This window comes from Zootoca vivipara, chromosome 16 (genome assembly GCF_965207765.1).
Source record: "Zootoca vivipara chromosome 16, rZooViv2.hap1.1, whole genome shotgun sequence".
Taxonomy (NCBI): Eukaryota; Metazoa; Chordata; class Lepidosauria; order Squamata; family Lacertidae; genus Zootoca; species Zootoca vivipara.
The window spans coordinates 21,597,472-21,617,397 of NC_142599.1; the positions used below are offsets into that span (position 1 = coordinate 21,597,472).

The 19,926-nt window shown below is 46.3% G+C and overlaps 1 protein-coding gene and 1 non-coding gene across 2 annotated transcripts in view; both read left to right on the forward strand.

The window, feature by feature from the left end:
• Positions 1-1,869: 1,869 nt before the first annotated feature.
• The window catches only part of TBX5 (T-box transcription factor 5), a 53,220-nt gene continuing 35,163 nt past the window's right edge, over positions 1,870-19,926 (forward strand). The window contains exons 1-3 of the mRNA XM_035098282.3: positions 1,870-2,480; positions 6,511-6,691; positions 11,345-11,439. Of these exons, the coding sequence (XP_034954173.1) occupies positions 6,545-6,691; positions 11,345-11,439 (242 nt within the window). The 5' untranslated portion in view covers positions 1,870-2,480; positions 6,511-6,544. The remainder of the gene's footprint in view (positions 2,481-6,510; positions 6,692-11,344; positions 11,440-19,926) is intronic.
• On the forward strand, positions 18,662-18,737 carry TRNAI-UAU (transfer RNA isoleucine (anticodon UAU)). The gene has a single exon. It is a non-coding gene; the product is annotated as a tRNA-Ile (tRNA).

Sequence of the window (19,926 nt, forward strand, 5' to 3'; positions counted from 1 at the left end):
GTCCGCAGAATACAAACAAGAAGTATGTGTGTGTTACATGCCTTATTCTCATGCTCAGGGTTTTTATTTTGCAAGGCATTTTGTGGGTGCTGTCTCCTGCAGCCCACGTTGCTTTTCCGATGGATTACGAATGGGAAAGATTTGCAATCGGGTGCTAGCAAACTCCACAGAATTCCTCGGCCCTCGAGGCTTGACTGATATCCACTTTCAGCCCCCTGCTTTTACCTCCAGCTCGAAAAGCTATCCAAGCAGATCGCGCCTTATTGAACAGGATGAACTTTCCAGCGCAAATGTTGGGGGGTCGGTGTTTAAATTGCAACGAGGCTTACAGCGCAATCCTATGCCTGCCTCCTCAGAAGTAAGCTCCACTGACTCCAACGGGCCTTTCGCTCGCCTTGCCTAATCGTGCAACCCTGTAATGTTTACTCGGCAGGAAGCTCCACTTTGTTCCATGAAGCTGACTTCTTCCTAGGTGCGTGGCAACCTAACCCCCAATTTAGGGGGAGAGAAAGAGAGCCCCATTTGCAGACCGTTGGACTTTTGAGTTGGAGAGGCGCTGAAGCTCTCGGTAACCTCCAAATTCCATTTTAGAGAACGGCATGTAATCATGCAACAGCAAGAAAGCGGAGGCAGAGCTCAAGAGTGCTAAATAAAGATCCTTTATACCAAACTTTTTTTAAAAAAAAAGTAATAAAAAATGACCACACGTGGCTATTATCAACCTGGTTCTCTTCAGATTCCAGAAAGACTCAGGGAGGCTGTTTATCCTCGCTTTGACCTATTCAACTTTACCCTCAAAAATAATACATTTGAAAGAAAAAGAGAAGAAAGTTAAGATACAGAGAAGGGAAAGACAGATTACAAAAAACCACATTCTCAGCTCTCTTGACGGGTTGATTATTTTTAGTAAAGCCGGTTCTTGGAGCTTGTATATGTATGTAGTCTCTCTCTCTCTCTCTCTCTCTCTCTCTCTCTCTCTCTCTCTCTCTCTCTCTCTCTCTCTCTCTCTCTCTCTCTCTCTCTCTCTCTCTCTCTCTCTCGTGTGTGTGTGTGTGTGTGTGTGTTTTGTGTGTGTACACTCTATACATTCTTTATTTCTTTAGGGAAAAAAGGGTGAGATTATTCGTAGGGAGGTGGAGGTCCTTACAAAAATAAACCTATGCAGTAAAAATAATCATTGTTAGTAACAAGGAGATGACAATCGGATCAGATGTATTTATTTATACGGTGGTGTAGGACCCATCGCAAAATACATACGGAGGAGCAGATCCTCAAATAACCTGGAAGATCTCTCTTACAGTACAACATGACAGTGGTCTTATTTCTCTCCCCATAAGAACAACCCGAAAACTACCGTCGTGTGATTTGGTTTACAAATACAGCCCCGCTTCCCTTCGAACAAATGCGTTTTTGTTTTTATTTTAAGAAATTATCTCCTTGGATATAATGCACGAGAGAAGTCAGGCTGGTTTGGAGACAGTGGAAGCCGAAGGGGAATGGTTTGTATTAGGTGTGTGTGTGTGTGTGTGTTTTTTTTTTTTTAAAGCCAACGGCCTTTCTTTTCGAGGAAAAAAAGGGGGAGGAAAGAGAGAAAGGGGATTTCTGAAGCTTTGAATTTTTCTTTCTGCTTAAGAAAGATGGATAGAAAGGAGGGAGGGGAGAGGAAGAGGAGGCAAAGTGGGGAGGGAATCCAGAGAGATCCCTCCGACTGTCTTTGTGAGATTTTTTTCCCCTGTGGCCTGGGAGGGAAAATCAGGCTGGGAAAAAGAGAGGAAGAAGGGAGAGGGTAGGATAGGATAGGAGAAGGGTGGGGGGGGGGGAGAGCGAGAGAGCGCCAGCCTCCCGTTGCACAAGCGCAGCTGGTTGGCCAGAGCGAGCTGGGCGCTCGCTCGAGACGCTGCGCTCCCTTCGCCTCAACGCACTTGGTTGGAGACGCGCTGGGCTCCGTCTTCCTCTGCCGAGCTCGCTCTTTCCCGGCCTTAAAGAAGCAAACCTGCTCTTTAGGGGCTTCTTCCGCCATCGCTCCTACCCCGAACTTTTCTCTCCCAGCTCTCTTTCCTGGAATCTGTAAGCGTCCCAGGGAGAGGACAGGACGGGGTTCTCGGCTGCGTGGAGGAGGCGAGGACCCTTCTCATTCCTGAAGGCATCGCCTGGAGGGACTCGCTCCTCTGCACGCTACCAGGAGTTGTGTCCGGGAGGCAGAGAAGGGACTGAACGGGTTTTCTTTCTTTGAGGGAAGGGGGAGAAGTAGGGGAAGGGGCCTTTCCTTCCCCCCTTCGTCCTCTCTCGCCCTTCACATCATTTCATTGATGCTGTCTTGAGGAAAGGCTCGGTTTTTTATTGCATTTGGAGCGGCGAGAATACAGCAAGGAGATGGCTGATGGTGGTGGTGGCGGCGGCGGCGGCAATGCTGCGTCCAGGCTGGGGGCTCTGTTGTGAGTGAGATGCGGTGACTGCCCAGATCCGGGCAAAGCTAGAAGGTAACGAGGGCTGTTCTCGCGCTCCGGATGCGCGATCGTGGGGGGTGGGGGCGCCCGAGGCTCAGAGGGGAGATTCGGACCTCTCGGTGTGTGGGTGACATACACACACACGCACGCACACCGAGAGAGAGAGAGGGAGGGAGGGAAGGAGGGAGAGAGAGAGAGAAAAGCGAGCCAGAAAACAAGGCCCCAGCAACACAACTGGGAGATGGTGTTTTGCTTTGAGGGGGAGAGATCTTCCAGTTAGTCCCTCGATCTTGCAGAGGGGGTGGCGATCCAGTTTAGAGGCACCGTGGGGTGTGTGTGTGTGTGTGTGTGTGTGTGTGTGTGTAGCGGTGCACCCCTCCCTTTCCATTTCATTCTTTCCCCGAAGCGCCTGGCAGAGCAGTTGCGGTTCCTTGCTCGGCTCGAGCTGGCTGGCTGCATTTTTCATCCAGCCGCGGCCTGGTTCTGTCAAGGCGGATTGCTTCTCCGCAACTCTCGGAGGGAGAAGCAAGAGGGTCTCATTCATATCTCTCTCTCTCTCCCCCCCCCCGCACCGCCAGCCTTCTTGGCCCAACTCTTCCACGAGAAAACCTTCTGCTCAGTTATGTGCCGATTCCGAGAGCCGATTTAACGTTAGGAGAGGCGTTCCTCTCGCGGTTGTTTTGTTCACACACGCGTGATACGTTGCCACGTTCGTCTCGGAGCTGGAGGGGGGATTTAGGGGAAATTGCAGAAAATGAACAGGCAGTGATCTTGAGTCATTTGGCACTCTCCTCTCCTCTCTGAGTCTAGAAATCTCTGACCCTTCCTTAATCTAGCCTTAAGCCAGCAGTTCAGTGAATTCAGCCCAACCACCACCTTGCTTTCTACCTCTGAATCACTTGCCTCCCGCTAACCCCACTTGGAACTTTAGCGTTTCCGAGGTGAGGTAGAGCCTCTGTTTGTCTAGAGCTGGTGCGCGAGTACATCCCTTATGATGATTCCTACAGTCCCATTTACCGTTCTTTATTCGGAAGTAAACCCCATAGACTTCCATGACTTTAACTCCCAAAACAGCCTGCCTAGGTCCAGCGGTTTGAAACAGGATGGTCTTGTTGTTTTTCCTATAAATCCCCCGCCAATTTAAAACTATTTTCACACTGAGGCTAAATTCTCCTTTAAAGAAATTTTCTTACATGCTGATGAAAGGAGCTGATATATTAATTATTTTTATTAATTAAAAACAATCACAAAACGCTCGGTCTGGTTTCTCTACAATTCGCGGGCTTTGTTTTGTTAAAGGTGTAGGCGCGGGGAAACCGGGCAGTTGAATTATTTTAAATATCCAGTCTATGCTCTAATATTCTGGAAACTAGATTCAACATATGATATTTTTTCCCTTTATTTCTTTAAAACTAGATTGCTCTGCTCCCTTGAGTTGTACTAGCATCCCAACTTGAACTAATAGGAAATATTTCCCGTACATTTCAATTATTTTTCTCCTTCAAGCGGCTGTATTTTTTTTAATGCAGCTGTAAATCCTTTTGATTTCGCTGGATATTTCTTAGAAAACGTACTAAAGATTTAACTGAGGAGGGAAAAGCAGCAATGAAAAGTTAGGGGCCTTTAGGTTCTAATCACTAATTCATTAGAAGACAAGTCGCTTTGTGTCTTAGTTCGGTTTACTTCTAAATAAGTAAGTGGGATTCGGAGTGCAATTCTAGATACATGCTTAGCCGGGAGTAAGTTCTATTGAATTTAGTGGGGCTTGCTTTGTAGTAGAGATTTTTGTAGAGGCTAGCTTGCACCGAGAGTCTTCCACTTCATTCCCGGTTAAACTGAAAGGAAGCGCCAAGGAAATATCTTCCAAGTAAAATATATATATTAGGGTATTGGAACGAGAAACTGATTTTTGATTTGCTGGAATTTCCTTCCTTCGTTATTTCATATTGATCTTTAGGAGATGGTCTTTAAAAAACAACAAAAAACACGAACATTCCTCAACACCAAAGAACATATAAACGAGAACATATATGAAAAGTATATAATTTTTCCTTAAAGTAAAAGACAAGGTCTTGTCGTCGTCGTCATCATTAAATAATGGCCATTTTCTACGTGGCTTGCTATAGAGCAAATTGTACAGCCTCTAATTTTCTCATTTTATCAGAGGAAATCTCTCTTTCCAGTCTCTTTTCTTTGGGGGGGGGGATAAAGTCCACATTATTCAGTTCACATGGGTCCAGTCGTTGGCTCTTTTTAAACCTGCGAAGTATGTCGGGTTTTCATGAGGGATCTCTCCCCCTCCCCCAATATACCAGCATATTCAGTTGTAGATACGTACTGTTTTGTTTGGACGCAGAAATGAAAAGGGGGGGGGGCATGGATCGGTAATTGGCCTCTGCTGGAAAAGTGCTTCCCACTTTGGCGGTGCTGGTGGGAGGAAAAAAAAAACTATTTTTGCAAGGAAATCATGCCTGGGCACTTTTCGACATGAAAATATTTCTGGGCCTTTTCTATATGAAATTGACAAACGCCTTCCAACGGATGTCCATTGCTACGCTTCCTTCGCGACTCCACATCTAAGGTCAATACCACTTTCTCTGTTGACCTCGCTGTCTCTGTGTGTACATAGTTGTGCGCACACGAATCTTTCTCTTTGTTTTACGCATGGGTATATACATACGCTTGCTTTATGAGTACATGCAGAATATACATGTGTACACACGGAAGATGTATATGTATGTATATCCATGCTTGTACGTGTACATGTGTAATATTTTGGTTACTATAGAGTAGTATAGACTCTGTGTGTGTACTCAGATGTATGTATGTCTCTGTGTGTATATATTTGTGTGCATACAGAATATGTGTACGTGTCAGTACACATGCTTGCGTGTGTGCATGTATATTTTGTGTACGTAAAGAATATGTATTTGTGTGCTAATCAACACACATGCACACATTGTGCTTCTGCACATATGACATATGTGTGAAGAGGTGGTTAGCAGACGCACTGACCCAACAAAACAAGTAGCGCAAGAATGTGTTGCAATCTTGGACATCCTTACATTCCTTAAGCCCCACAGACTTCTCGGGTCTGGCAGCCCAGCGGCCTGAATCTATGCAAATTTATTCAGGAATAAATCACATTCGCTAGAAGGGGTCTCACTCCCCAGTACTGTAAGTATCCATGGGGTTATTGCAACCCTCTAGACGGAGACCGCTGTAAGAAAGCTTCATTGATCCAATATACACATAGCTACAGAATGCATATAGCTACAGAATGCGATTGCGGTTGTGGTAATTCACAGCTCCATTAGCGTATGTGGCATTTTACCTCCTATCATGTAAGTTTTTAAAGTGTTTGTGTGTTGGGATGGCCTTTGCACTGGAGATTTATGCACGGCACAGACACATTTCTGTATATCTGCAAGACTGGGAATCTGTCGATGTGAAAAGAAGGGAGGCAGCAGGGATCCCCAAGCAAGCTTCTTTTCTGGGGCCTGGTCTTTGAAGCGGGGCAGGCGTAGGCCTTCGAGGAACGCGGGTATAACTGGCTTTGAATTGGCAGCCGTGGACCTTCTCTCTCTCTCTCTCTCTCTCTCTCTCTCTCTCTCTCTCTCTCTCTCTCTCTCTCTCTCTCTCTCTCTCTCAATCTCGGCCTGTCCGCCCAACATTCGGCCTCTCTAGCTCCAGGGCAGGGCCGGATTTAGGTCTGATGAGGCCCTAAGCTACAGAAGGTAATGGGGCCCTTTATATGTCCAGCTGTCCTTTGTCAACAACAAATTGTCGCCGTTTTTTGTGTTGAATATATGCTATATGGTAATTCATGGACCTAATAGTTATCTAAAGCTATTTGCACATAACAAAATATGTATTTTATCAAAGTACATCTAGTTTTTTTCCTTTATTTTTTTTGGGGGGCCCCAAGAGAGTGGGGCCCTAAGCTATAGCTTGTAAATCCGGCACTGCTGCAGGGGCAAAGAGGGGAGGCGACCGTGGGCCTCTTCTCTCTCCACCACCTCCCCAAGACTACCTCTCTCTCTCTCTCCTCTCTGTTGTACAGGAGTGGGGCGAGGGGGGGCTCAGCAGCCTAGAACATGGCGGATGCCGAAGAAGGCTTCGGGCTCCCAGCCACGCCGGTCGACTCAGACACGAAGGAGCTAGCGAGCGACGGGAAGCCGGAGAGTCAGCTGGGCGCCAGCAGCAAGCAACCTTCCTCGCCCCAGGCCGCCTTCACCCAACAGGTAAGCCGCCGCACTGGGCAGGAATGGGGTGGGGAGGCGGGGGTGGGAATGCTTTGGGAAGGTGGGAACTAATGAGAGACAATCCCATTACTCCTCCTCTGTTCTTTTAATTCATAATAGTAACAACAATGGGTTGTGTATCCAAGGACAGTCCTACTCAGAGTAGGCCCATTATAATCAACAAATATGACTCACTGGGGGTTCACTTCGTTAGGTCTTCTCTGAGTAGGGCTAACGTTTGATGAATGATAATAATAGGTTAGTTAGGTTGCAGTCGTAACCCCACTTACCTGGGAGTAGGCCCCATTTAATTCGAATGAGTTACTTCTGAGTAGACGTGGTTAAAACTGCGCTGAAAGGTAGTTTCATTTCATTTATTTATTATTCACTGTAAATCCCACCTGTAAGGTTACAGTTGGAGAAAGAGATTACAATGCAATCAGACAAATATAAACATCTCCACCCCAAAAATCAATACAATATATATATATATAGAGAGAGAGAGAGAGATGGAGTCTGGAATGCGCTGATTCTGCTCTGCAGAAAGGCGAGCACGGCTATTGACTGAGGGAGACCGTCCTTCTGCAGCAGGGAAATTTGGGGGTACCGTTAAAGGACAGGAAAAAATATTCGTGTTTGTAATGTCCATTCGGATTGATTTCCTGGCTCCCGCCTGAAATACAGTTTGTAGCAGACCCGGTTATGTAAGGCAGCCGCGCAGTCCGCGTCAATCGATCCCGGAATAAACTGCCACCGCCAGATTCTTGCTCACAACCACAACGACTAAGGTCGCTTTGGACAGATTGCGCCGGCAGTAAAATGCAAATACACACGCAGGCGCGCCCGCGTCCCACTCTTTCCTCATGCGAGGGCGGCGTAAGGGTCACAGAAAAGGAAGTCGAAAGAGAACTGGGAGCGAACCCGGTTTAAACGATCGTGAGGACGCTCCCCGAGATATACGTGTGCGGCGCTCGCACCGGCGACAGACGCAGGCGAATAAAGAATTAAGTACATTTATTTGCACCCAAATATCAGAGGTTGGAAGGAGAGAGGTTTAGAAAATATATATAAAAAAATAAAAGTTCGCGTGTGTAGGGAGTGCCTGAGCGTAAAATACATTTACGACCGCGAGGTTTCCAGCCTTGATCCTTCGGGCTGCGTCTTTCTCTCGACGTCCCAACATCTGGTTTCTCGAAACCGATCCTCCCTCTCCCTCCAGCCCATTACTGCAAATATATATGCAGTATGCTCTTGGCTTGATCGGGGGAACTGGAAATCTGCTCTTGCTTCGGCTGCTTCTAGCGAGTTGCTTCGCTGCAGTTCGTGATGAGAGCGAAGTCTTTGGTTCAGGATTCTTAAAAAAGAAAGAAAAAACCACGCATCCGGATCACGACGCAGAAGCGACCCCCGCGAAATGGGGTGTGCTCTTTTATTTATATTTAGGTTATTTTTTTTTTTAAAAAAACTATTTCTCTTTTAGGCATCACAAAACTGGGAAATCACCAAGGCTGCCTCATTCTCATTCTCTCCCTCCCTTCCACGTTAAACATTTTAAAGCATGTCCCTCCGCTCCCAGAGGGAATTGTAGTTCACCCTACAGGTCCCAGCACCCATAACAAACTACAGCTCCCAGGATTCTTTGGAGGGGAGTGTGCTTTAAATGTACGGTGGCCTAATCTCTTAGGTCAAAGCAAGCCTCGTTAAGTTCCACGGATGGTGCTCACCCCATTCCTACCGTGTTCAGTAGTGCTTACTCGTAGGTAAATGCGCGTATGCGGAGTCCCCGTGTTTACAAGTTAGGCCTACCGACCACTTTTTAAAAACACAAAAATTATGGGAGGGAAGGAGACTCGAAATCACCTTTTACTGTGTAAACGGCACTGAGAACTTTTGCTGTTGGAAAACTTAGTATAAACATATTGCAAATAAAGAAATGACCCAGGTCGAGGTTCCAGGCACTTTTAAGGCGCGATCCTATCGCTATCTTTTCAGGAGTTCGGTGGGGCTTACTGGAGATCAAGTGGGTGTAGGATTGCAGCCTTTAACTTCGCCTCCTCGAACTAGTTAGGACTTACTTCTGAATAAATATGGGTAGGATCGCACTGTCGAGCTCTCCCGGCTTGTGATAGGGAATAAGCCAACGTTACATTTGTCGAAACGATCCATCAGCACTAAGCTGATGCGCAGCACGGCTGGAACGGTCCAGTCGATTAATCAACTAAAGTGTAGGTTGATTAATCTGCTATTAATCGGCTGGGTCAAATTTTGAACGGTGGGCTTGAGAGCTAACCTTCTCTCTTTTTTGGGAGGTCCAGTGTGTCAGGGAAGCAAGGCTGATGGGGGGGAAGAGATAATAATAATAAATAATGATAATGATAATAATAATAATAATAATAATAATTTATATCCCGCCCATCTGTCTGGGTTTCCCCAGCCACTCTGGGCGGCTTCCAACAAAATATTAAAATACAATAGTCTATTAAGCATTAAAAGCTTCCCTAAACAGGGCTGCCTTCAGATGTCTTCTAAAAGTCTGGTAGTTGTATTTCTCTTTGACATCTGGTGGGAGGGCATTCCACGGGGCGGGTGCCACTACCGAGAAGGCCCTCGGCACTGGACCTCAGTCTCCGGGCAGAACGATGGGGGTGGAGACGCTCCTTCAGGTATACTGAACAGAGGCCGTTTAGGGCTTTAAAGGTCAGCACCAACACTTTGAATTGTGCTCTCTTCCAGGGCAATGCAGAAGTAAATCCCATTGATTCCAATGGGCCTCATAGGATTGCAGTTTTCGAGTTTAACTTTTGCTTCCTAAATGTTACATTTAACCCCCACTTTCGGTAACCCCCAAATGCATTTCCACTGCACCCATTGGAAATGAGGAACCCAGAAGCGGTGCAGTCCTTTTGCACACTTACTAGGGAGTAAGTCCAGTTTCTCCCGAGTAAACAGGGCTGCTGTCCTAGGCACTGGGTGGGATACTCCTCTCTGTTGCTTTCCGCGGGCTTAGACGTGCTCAGCTCTCAACAGGATCAGGATTCTTCAGCAAGGCAATCCTAAATGTGACTACTCAGAAAGAAAACCCCATTGAATTTAATGGGACTTATTCCCACGGATATGTGCATAGGATTGTAGTTCAATAATAAAATAGCCTGGATGATTATGACAACAGGCGTGTACATAAGAAAGCCACGGTGGCGAGTGCGTATTTGTGCATTTGGAAAGTGCATTAACCCAATGCACTTTCAACTTGACCCCCACCGAGTTGGCCTCGTTTCCCAGAACCTAAACCAGAAACTCAGTAGGATAGGAACCGCGCCTTTCTGCCATGTAATCTCAGCGCCAGTGTGGGGTAGCGGTTAGAGCGTTGGACCAGGACCTGGGAGACCCGAGTTCAAATCCCCCGCTCAGCCCTGTGATGTTCACTTGGGTGACCTTGGGCACAGCAGCATGACGTACCTCACAGGGTTGCTGTGGGGATAAAATGTGGAGGGGGGGAACGGAAATCACGTAGGCCGCACTGAGCTGGGGGGGGGGAGGCGGAATTAAAATGCAACCAATAAAGGAAACTCTGGAAGGACGTTGGGATGGGCCCGTAAGTGACTGCAAGGCAAAGATAACCTCCTCCCCAGGGGTCAGCTTTTCATCCTCCTCCTCCCTCCTTTTTCTCTGCTCTCTCTTCCCCCATCCCACCCCGCTGCTTTTTTTCTCTCAGGAAAACCTTCCTCGCCTCCGATCCTATTATAGCGCCTGCTATTTTGATGCTCTTGGCTCGGAGCCTATCAGGCCGGCTCCTATCAGAAAAGTTCCAAGCGGCTCTCATGGCCGCTGGCGCTGGGCAGATCTCCGGCCTGGAGCGGCGGAGCGTCTTTGAACATGAGCCGGACTGTCCCGTCTCTTGCCCACACCCTCCCTCCCCATTTCGGGAGATAAAAACCACAAGCCTAGTTTAGGCAGCCTCTATTCACTGAGAAGGGATAACAGCCGTCGTGGAGTGCAGCCAAGTCCGCTAGCACACACACACACACACACACACACACACACACACACACACACACACACACGCTCGCTCTGGGGGTCGTTCCACACGTTACACAGTCATAAACTCGGGTTTGCCACCGAGGAGGTACTCTCAGCAGGAGCCACAGCCAACCCCGTCTCCTGGCCGCGTGTCCCTGGAAGAAGCACGCGTCTCTCCCCCGTTTCCACGTTCACTGTTGGCATTTTAGGAACACCCGTGTAACCCGAGCCTATGCGTGTGTACTAGGGAGCAAGCCACCTTTATCATCATCACCACCATCAATTAAAGCGGTGGGGGATATACACTTGAAAAGGTGGTGTGTGAAAAAGACGTGCCATCAGCTATTGATGGGCGCGGGGAATAAACACCCTTGATATCCCCGTGATTTGGGGAACGGAGGCAGCTCAATGGGTACGTCCCATTGCATGCTAAAAATCCCGAGTTCGATCCTCGGTTTCTCCAGGTAGGGATTGGAATGTCTCCTGCCTGGAAACCTGGGTATCTGCTTTTAGTCAGTGTAGACAACACTGAGCTAGATGGACTGCTGGTCTGATTCAGTCTAAGGCGCCTTCCCGTGTTCTCACCTGCCCCTGCTGTATAATGATTTGGCTGTTGCCATTTGCTCTCCTTTCCAGGGCATGGAGGGAATCAAAGTGTTCTTACACGAGCGAGAATTATGGCTCAAATTTCATGACGTGGGGACCGAAATGATTATAACCAAAGCTGGAAGGTAAGATACAGATATTTCTCTTTTGGGGGGATCGGAATGTGGGTGGAGAAATACTCATTATCACTAGATGTGTGCGTGTGTCATGGGCTTAGCCAAGATTTCTTTGGGGAGGGCAGACTTTATATGGGGTGGTGGTGGTAGAAGCGAGTTATCTGCGATGCAGTTGGTCAGTTAGTTAAGTATTTTTATTTATTAACTTGACGCCCATGGTGTGTATTTTAAATTTATTCTCTATATCCTCTTGCCTTTGTGGTTTTCCACCGAGGTTGCGTATTGTAGTCTTGCGTATTGTAAGCCGTCTCGAGGGTTTTTCTTTTGGTCAAAAGGCGGGGTATGGGTATTTTTTAGGTAAGTTAATGGTTCTATGGCGAAATAAATAAATGAAATATCGGCCTGCTTCCCTAAAAGACGAAGAAACACGATTCATTTGCAGGGCTGTGTGTGTCCTCGGAGGGAGGGGGAGTTCCTTTGCGAACCCCATTGAAATGAAAAGAAACATTTCCGGGTGCGTTATAGCAGCCCGGACGTGCCTTGAAGGCTATTGCCCAGTGAAAAATAGGTACGCAGGATCTGGTGTCGCATAAAATGTAATATCAGGAGTGACACCGGAGCTCTCAGAATAGATTTCCTTGCAGGAATATTTCGAAGAATTGATCTTAAGGTTTGTGGATGCGATAATTAGGGCGATGAGTGTACTATATAGAAGGCAGGCGAATTTGGCCCACGTCAAGCACGTCTTGGGTTGCAATGCCTGGCGCGTTTTCTTGGGAGTAAGTCCTAATGAACGTAGTGAGGTTGACTTCTGAGTAGAGGGGCGTGCATAGAACAGACGGGCTGGAGCAGGCATCCCCAAACTGCGGCCCTCCAGATGTTTTAGCCTACAACTCCCATGATCCCTAGCTAACAGGACCAGTGGTCAGGGATCATGGGAATTGTAGTCCAAAACATCTGGAGGGCCGCAGTTTGGGGATGCCTGGGCTGGAGAGTTCTGTTCTGAAAAGTGTTTGGCTTTGATCCATGGGTGGTGGTGGGGAAATGAGAAGTTTTGTTTTCTCCTGATATTCTCTCCCCCCACCCTTTTAAAACAAGTTTAGGTGCTGCAGAATATCTTCCAGTTATTTTCGCAGGGTAACCATTGCAATAATTGAGACAAAATGAAACCATTTACCGTAAAGGCCCGCCAGTTTCGGTGGCACAGTCCTGACTATGTCAATTCAGATGTAAGTCCGGCTCAGAGTAGATCCACAGAAATGAATGAACGTAGGTTAGTCATTTCCCTCTGAACAGGACTTAGTGCTTCAATCCAAAGTGTTTCCCCTTTTCTTAATGTGTTTGTTTGTGTGTCTGTGTGTCATAAAAGCATAAACACTTCACTCAAGCTTGCTCTGGTTTTGTTAATGAGTTTTTTTGTTGTATCAAGTTTAGCGACAGGTGAAGGCTTGAAATTAACACAGTGAACACTATGCCATTAGACTGCGATTCTACGCACAATTACTTCGAGTAAGTTCCTCAGAACTTCAGAGTAAACATGCATAGGATCGCACTATGGGGTTCTATTGCGCTTCTCAGTTTTGCGCGCGTGTTATAGGGACAGTAAGAGATTCGCCATGTTTTAATATATATATATATATATATATATATATATATATGCGCAAATCTAGACCCAATGGCATCAAAACAATCAGATCGGAACAGGGTCCTTTATAAACTATTTGACCTCCTCACCTCTGTATTTATCATAATATAACTTAAAAGGTAAAGGTAAAGGGACCCCTGACCATTAGGTCCAGTCGTGACCGACTCTGGGGTTGCGCGCTCATCTCGCATTATTCGTTTACCTTCCCGCTGTAGCGGTTCCTATTTATCTACTTGCATTTTGACTTTCGAACTGCTAGGTTGGCAGGAGCTGGGACCAAGCAACGGGAGCTCACCCCGACACAGGGATTCGAACCGCCGACCTTCTGATCGGCAAGCCCTAGGCTCAGTGGTTTAACCACAGTGCCACCTGGGTCCCTTAATATAACTTACAAGGGCGCTATCTCTACCTCTCAGTGTTGAGGAAAAAACTGTTCTCTGATCCCGCCTCCAATTATGGTGTTCCAAAAACACGCTCCACCACAAGCGCCAGAGGTTATGCTTTAAGGTTCAATTTTTACTCCAGTTTTGAAATTACGGTAGTCCTGTTGAAATGAATGCCAGGGTCTGACTGGAAGATTCTGCGTTTGAGGAGTTTAGGATTTGCTGCAATTTATTCTGTGTTTCCGTTTCCGAACACAATGTTGTTTCTCCCCCCTCCCCCTTGTATAAATATACTATTATATATTATTATATTATATACTATTATATATTGTTTTATATCTAAGTCTTCTATAATGCTTTAGATGGATAACTATAATCATTATTGGTTATTAGCCCCGCTGGCTATGTTGTACCTCCACCGCTAGAGGCAGTATGCTCCAGATACTGTACTAGTTTCTGGAAATGATAGGCGGGGAGAGTACTGTTGTGCTCAGATCCTGCATGTAAGCTTCCCATGGGCATCTGGCTGTATTCCCCTCTCCCCCGTTATAATTTTCAAAATTTGAATCAAATTTTCAAAAAAATCACATATACATTCCAACACATATTTTTTCCTTGTTGTTTTGTCGACTTCCCACCCCATTTTCCATTGTGTTTTACATTGCTCCCCGTTGCTGCACCCTGTCACCTCTCTCTTATACCATAACAACAATGCAATAATCTTTAATTCCTTCTGTTGCTCATAGTTCAAATCCTGCTTGCAAATTCATCATACTATAATATTTCTTTAACTAGTCCGAAAAAGGCTTCCATTCTTCCACAAAACCAGGCATCCCCAAACTGCGGCCCTCCAGATGTTTTGGCCTACAACTCCCATGATCCCTAGCTAACAGGACCAGTGGTTGGGGAAGATGGGAATTGTAGTCCAAAACATCTGGAGGGCCGAAGTTTGGGGATGCCTGCACAAAACAGTCATCATTAGGTTCTCTTATTTTAGCTGTTAACTTTGCCAATTCCATGTTGTCCATCACTTTACTTATCCTGTTCTTCTTGGGTGGGAACTTTTTCCTGCCACATTTGTGCCATAGAGAATCCTGGCTGCTGGTGGTTGTATGTATTTTTTTTATGTTGTGAACTGCCCTGTGATCTTCGGATGAAGGGCAGGATACAATTTTAATAAATAAATAAATAAAATAATAGATGGGCCATTGCCCGATCCACTACGATTCTTCATACATTCTTATGTATAAGCATTCATTAGCGAATGGAGCATTGATTAGTTCGCATCCGTTGCATCTGTCGCAGGAGGAAGAGAGCAAAGTTCTACTGCAGTTTTGATGACCCTGCTGCCACTCCCTTCTAAGTTTTGAGGATGCAAAGAACTGCTTAGTGGCACAAAGAAGCTTGTCTTAGCAAACAGGATTTTCAGGCACCCCTCCCTGCTTTTTATACACAATGACCGGTTCCCCACTGCCTTAGCATGTCCATTTAAATTTCCATCTCAAAAGCAGTTTAGGAACATAGGAAGTGGTCTTCTGTTGAATCAAACCCTTGGTCCATCCAGCTCTGTATTTTCTACATGGGCGGGAAATGATTCATTTCAAGATGTCAGGTGGGGGGACATTCCAGATCCTACCTGGAGATGCTGGGGATTGAACCTGGGACCTTTTGGATGCAAGGCAAATGCTGTACCACTAAGCCACAGCCCTTATTCATGTTGACCACGTGGCACAGAGGATATGCCGTTGTGGAGGAGAAGCAGAGTCCAAGGAAATCTTATACCTGTCTACCTGGAAGTAAATCTGATTTGGTTCAGTTGGACTCACTTCCAGGTACAGGATTCCAGCCTTTGGTTCCTTCGATTTCTAGATTTATTGTTAATTGGATTCTGGCCTAGAATTGAAATAGAAAAAAAGAGACAATTATACAGTTTCAAACAAATTTATTCCTGTGGTTCTTTTGGAGGTACCTTACAGACAAGTTGTGTTGTGTTGTGTGTATATATTTGGGGGGTTAATGGGTTGTTGTTTTTATTTTGATTATATATTTTGTGGTTTCGTATTTTGATTTTGTTCTATGAACAGCCCTGAGACCTCCAGATATTGGGCAGTATATAAATTCAAATTCAAATTCAAGTTGTTGTTGTTGTTGTTGTTGTTGTTGTTGTTGTTGTTATTATTGTACTCATTTTTGCTCAATGTTATGTATGTATAATGCATATAATTCTTATTCAGTGAAGTATATAGAAATAGTTACAGGTAGGTAGCCGTGTTGGTCTGAGTCGAAGCAAAATAAAAAAATTCCTTCAGTAGCACCTTAAAGACCAACTAAGTTTATATTTTGGTATGAGCTTTCGTGTGCATGTGTGTATCTGAAGAAGTGTGCATGCACACGAAAGCTCATACCAAAATATAAACTTAGTTGGTCTTTAAGGTGCTACTGAAGGAATTTTTTTTATATAGAAATAGTTAATATATGCAAATATACATGCACACATGCAAACATATAATTATATCATAGAATCATAGAGTTGGAAGAGACCACAAGGGCCATCCAGTCCAACCCCCTGCCAAGCAGGAAACACCATCAAAGCATTCCTGACATATGGCTGTCAAGCCTCCGCTTAAAGACCTCCAAAGAAGGAGACTCCACCACACTCCTTGGCAGCAAATTCCACTGCCGAACAGCTCTTACTGTCAGGAAGTTCTTCCTAACGTTTAGGTGGAATCTTCTTTCTTGTAGCTTGAATCCATTGCTCCGTGTCAATCCATTGCTCCGTATCCATAGGTCTGTTGCAGCAAGAGTCTTAAAGACAGGGCTGGCTCTACGGCCAGGCTGGGTGGTGCCAGCCCGCGGGGGGGGGGGCGCCATGCAGCCGCGCCTGCCCACCCGCCGGCCACTCCGCCGCGCAGCAAGCCCGGGGCGGGGGGGGGGGGGCGGCGGCGGAGGGATCCGTTGCACCACAGTGCCAGGGCGCCAAAGGTGCTTAAAATGGCCCTGCTTAAAGACTTTCAAATTTAAAAAGGAAGAGTGTTTATAAAGTATGTTTTAGACGTGTGATTTTATTCAGTATAATTTTGGATGCCACAGACGTGTTTTAAAGTCTCTTGCTTGTGTGCATTGATATTGTAATACTGTAGATCTGTGGTGCTAAGATGTTTAAGTGTAGTAAAGGTTAAGATTTAATTAGAACTTGTATGCTATAACTGGGATATGTTATAAGGCAGTCTCAATGTGTATTAGAATGGAAGTTATGCAAGGGGGTTGAGGTGTTTAAATCGTGCTTATGTGTAAAGACTGTGCTTGGACTTTGAGAATGTAATCAAGATCCATGCGCATTGGAATTTGCGTTCCTACTTCTGAGCACCAGCAATTAGTGTGTGAAGAGTTAATTAACCTATGCAAATGTCCTAAGGGCCTTTAAACCGTTGTCAATCAACAAGTGTTGATGGTCAGGAGAACTCCTTTGTTAGGTGACACCTGAGGGGGTTAATCATTAGTATTTCAAAGCATTGAAAGAACTGACCATGATAATGATAATGATAATGATAATGATGATAATAATAATAATAATAATTTATTATTTATACCCCGCCCATCTGGCCGGGTCTCCCCAGCCACTCTGGGCAGCTTCCAACAGAAAAATACAACACAATAATCTATTAAACATTAAAAGCCTCCCTGAACAGGGCTGCCTTCAGATGTCTTCTAAAAGTCTGGTAGTTGTTTTCTTTTTTGACATGTGTTGGGAGGGCGTTCCACAGGGCAGGCGCCACCACCGAGAAGGCCCTCTGCCTAGTTCCCTGCAACTTGGCTTCTCGCAACGAGGGAACCGCCAGAAGGCCCTCGGTGCTGGACCTCAGTGTCCGGGCAGAATGATGGAGGTGGAGATGCTCCTTCAGGTATACTGGACCAAGGCCATTTAGGGCTTTAAAGGTCAGCACCAACACTTTGAATTGTGCTCGGAAACGTACTGGGAGCCAATGTAGATCTTCCAAGACCGGTGTTATGTGGTCTCGGCGGCCGCTCCCAGTCACCAGTCTAGCTGCCACATTCTGGATTAGTTGTAGTTTCCGAGTCACCTTCAAAGGTAGCCCCATGTAGAGCGCATTGCAGTAGTCCAAGCGGGAGATAACTAGAGCATGCACCACTCTGGCGAGACAGTCTGCAGGCAGGTAGGGTCTCAGCCTGCGTACCAGATGGAGCTGATAGACAGCTGCCCTGGACACAGAATTGACCTGCGCCTCCATGGACAGCTGTGAGTCCAAAATGACTCCCAGGCTGCGCACCTGGTCTTTCAGGGGCACAGTTACCCCATTCAGAACCAGGGAATCCTCCACACCTGCCTGCCTCCTGTCCCCCACAAACAGTACTTCTGTCTTGTCAGGATTCAACCTCAATCTGTTAGCCGCCATCCATCCTCCAACCGCCTTCAGGCACTGACATGCAACTGAATAAAGGAGGCTTAGTGTTTAGGAGCAGCAGAATGAGGAGAGATGCCTTAGACTGGAGTGCTGCCCTGTGGTGGGGAGCAAACCACTCTTGAGATGACCATGCTGTAAGATCTGGACTCCCTCCATGCAGATTGAAGGAGTAAATATGTGTATATATACCGGTAGTATTTCTTCAATTCTCCAAAGGAGCCCCATGGGCCTCTGCTTGGTAGAGAGAGGGGCAGGCACCCAACTTTTGTAAACAATATAAACATAACTGTTAATCTCAGGGTCGTGGGTTCGAGTCCCACATTGGGTGAAAGATTCCTGCATTGTAGGGGGTTGGACTAGTTGACCCCTATGGTCCCTTCCAACTCTACAGATCTATGATTCTGTGAATCTGTTAGTCTTTAATGCATTATAAGACTTCTTGTTGCTTTCCACATAGTTATTTTTTTACAGTAGTACACTTACAAAAGCCTCTTCTAAATACAATTGTAAATACAATTGCAGAGCAGCTTACAGAAATCCGTAGGAAGACAGGCGTGCATAACATGCAAGGAAAAATGGAGAGAGGCGAAAGAAGAAGAAGAAAAAAACAAGCTCTGCCAGCAGCTCTTAAAATTCCAGTCTTCCTCCTCCTGCTCCCCAACTGCTAAGCAGGACATCTGTCTAAACCCCTGAGAATTGCTGCCAGTTAGTGTGTTGACAATAATGAGCTAGATGGGCCAATGGCCTTACTCATAATAAGGCAGCTTCCTATGTCTTAGGGACATGGCTGTAGCTCAGTGGTAGAGCATCTGCTTTATGTGCAGAAGGTCCCAGGTTCGATCCCTGGTACCTCCAGTAGGTTTAAGGACACCTGCCTGAAACCCTTGAGAGTTGCTGCCAGTCAGTGGGTGTGTAGATAATACTGAGCTAGATGACCAATGACCCAACTTGGTAAAAAGCAGTTTCCTATCTTCCTACCCTTCCTTGTGAGTTGCATTGCCACCCAGAGACCTTCATGGCTATGTTAAACACTCTGAACCAGGGATTGGGAAGCTAGGGCTCCAATTCCAATCAAGTCCAGCCAGCATGAGCCAGTGGTCATTTTATAGCCCAGCAACATCTTGGGATGCGGGTGGCTCTGTGGTCTAAACCATAGAGCCTAGGGCTTGCCGATAGAAGGTCGGTGGTTCGAATCCCTGCGAAGGGGTGAGCTCCCATTGCTCGGTCCCAGCTCCTGCCCACCTAGCAGTTCAAAAGCACGTCAAAGTGCAAGTAGATAAATAGGTACCGCCAGGGCCGGTGCGTCCATTTAGGCGGACTAGGCCATTGCCTAGGGCGCGAAAATGGAGGGGGCACTGCCGAGCCTGCCCCGCAATACCCCCGCGCTGCCACCGCCTGCCCGCTCACTCCCCGAGGAGCTCACAGCGTCCCCTCCACAGGCGGGAGGAGCGCAAGCCAAAAGGAGAGCTCAGCGCCCTCCCGCCCACATGACCTGGAAGCTGTACGCCAGCTCCTTTGGCCAGTAAAGTGAGATAGAGTTGTCCGTGACTGGACCTAATGGTCAGGGGTCCCTTTACCTTTACCTTTAACATCTTGGAGGCCACAAGCTCCCCACCTCTGATAGCTCTTTGTTCTATTTTGGAAACTGTATGATATCATTTTGTTTTCACTTGGTTTTGCTTTGGGCTGTTTAAATTACTTTGCGACTTTTACTCGGGATTCAGAAGTGCTGCATTCTGGTTAGAGAGTGCTATAGATTACACAGACCCATGGGTGAGAAATTATTTAAAGGCGTCAGATACTGGATGACTTCTTTTGAAAAAAGAGAGGGAGGAAGCAGAGAGGAGAGATAGGAGTCTTAAGCAAATTTATTTGAAGTAAGGCAACCCAGAAGTAGCAGGGTATACTTCTGAGTAAATGCTTAGGATTGCAGCTGTAAGAGAACTTACTGGTGGATCATACTCCTTAACGATAACAGGACCTCATATCTGGTTCTCAATCTTGGTTATACTACGGAAGACTGTAATTGCAATTTGTTCCAGAG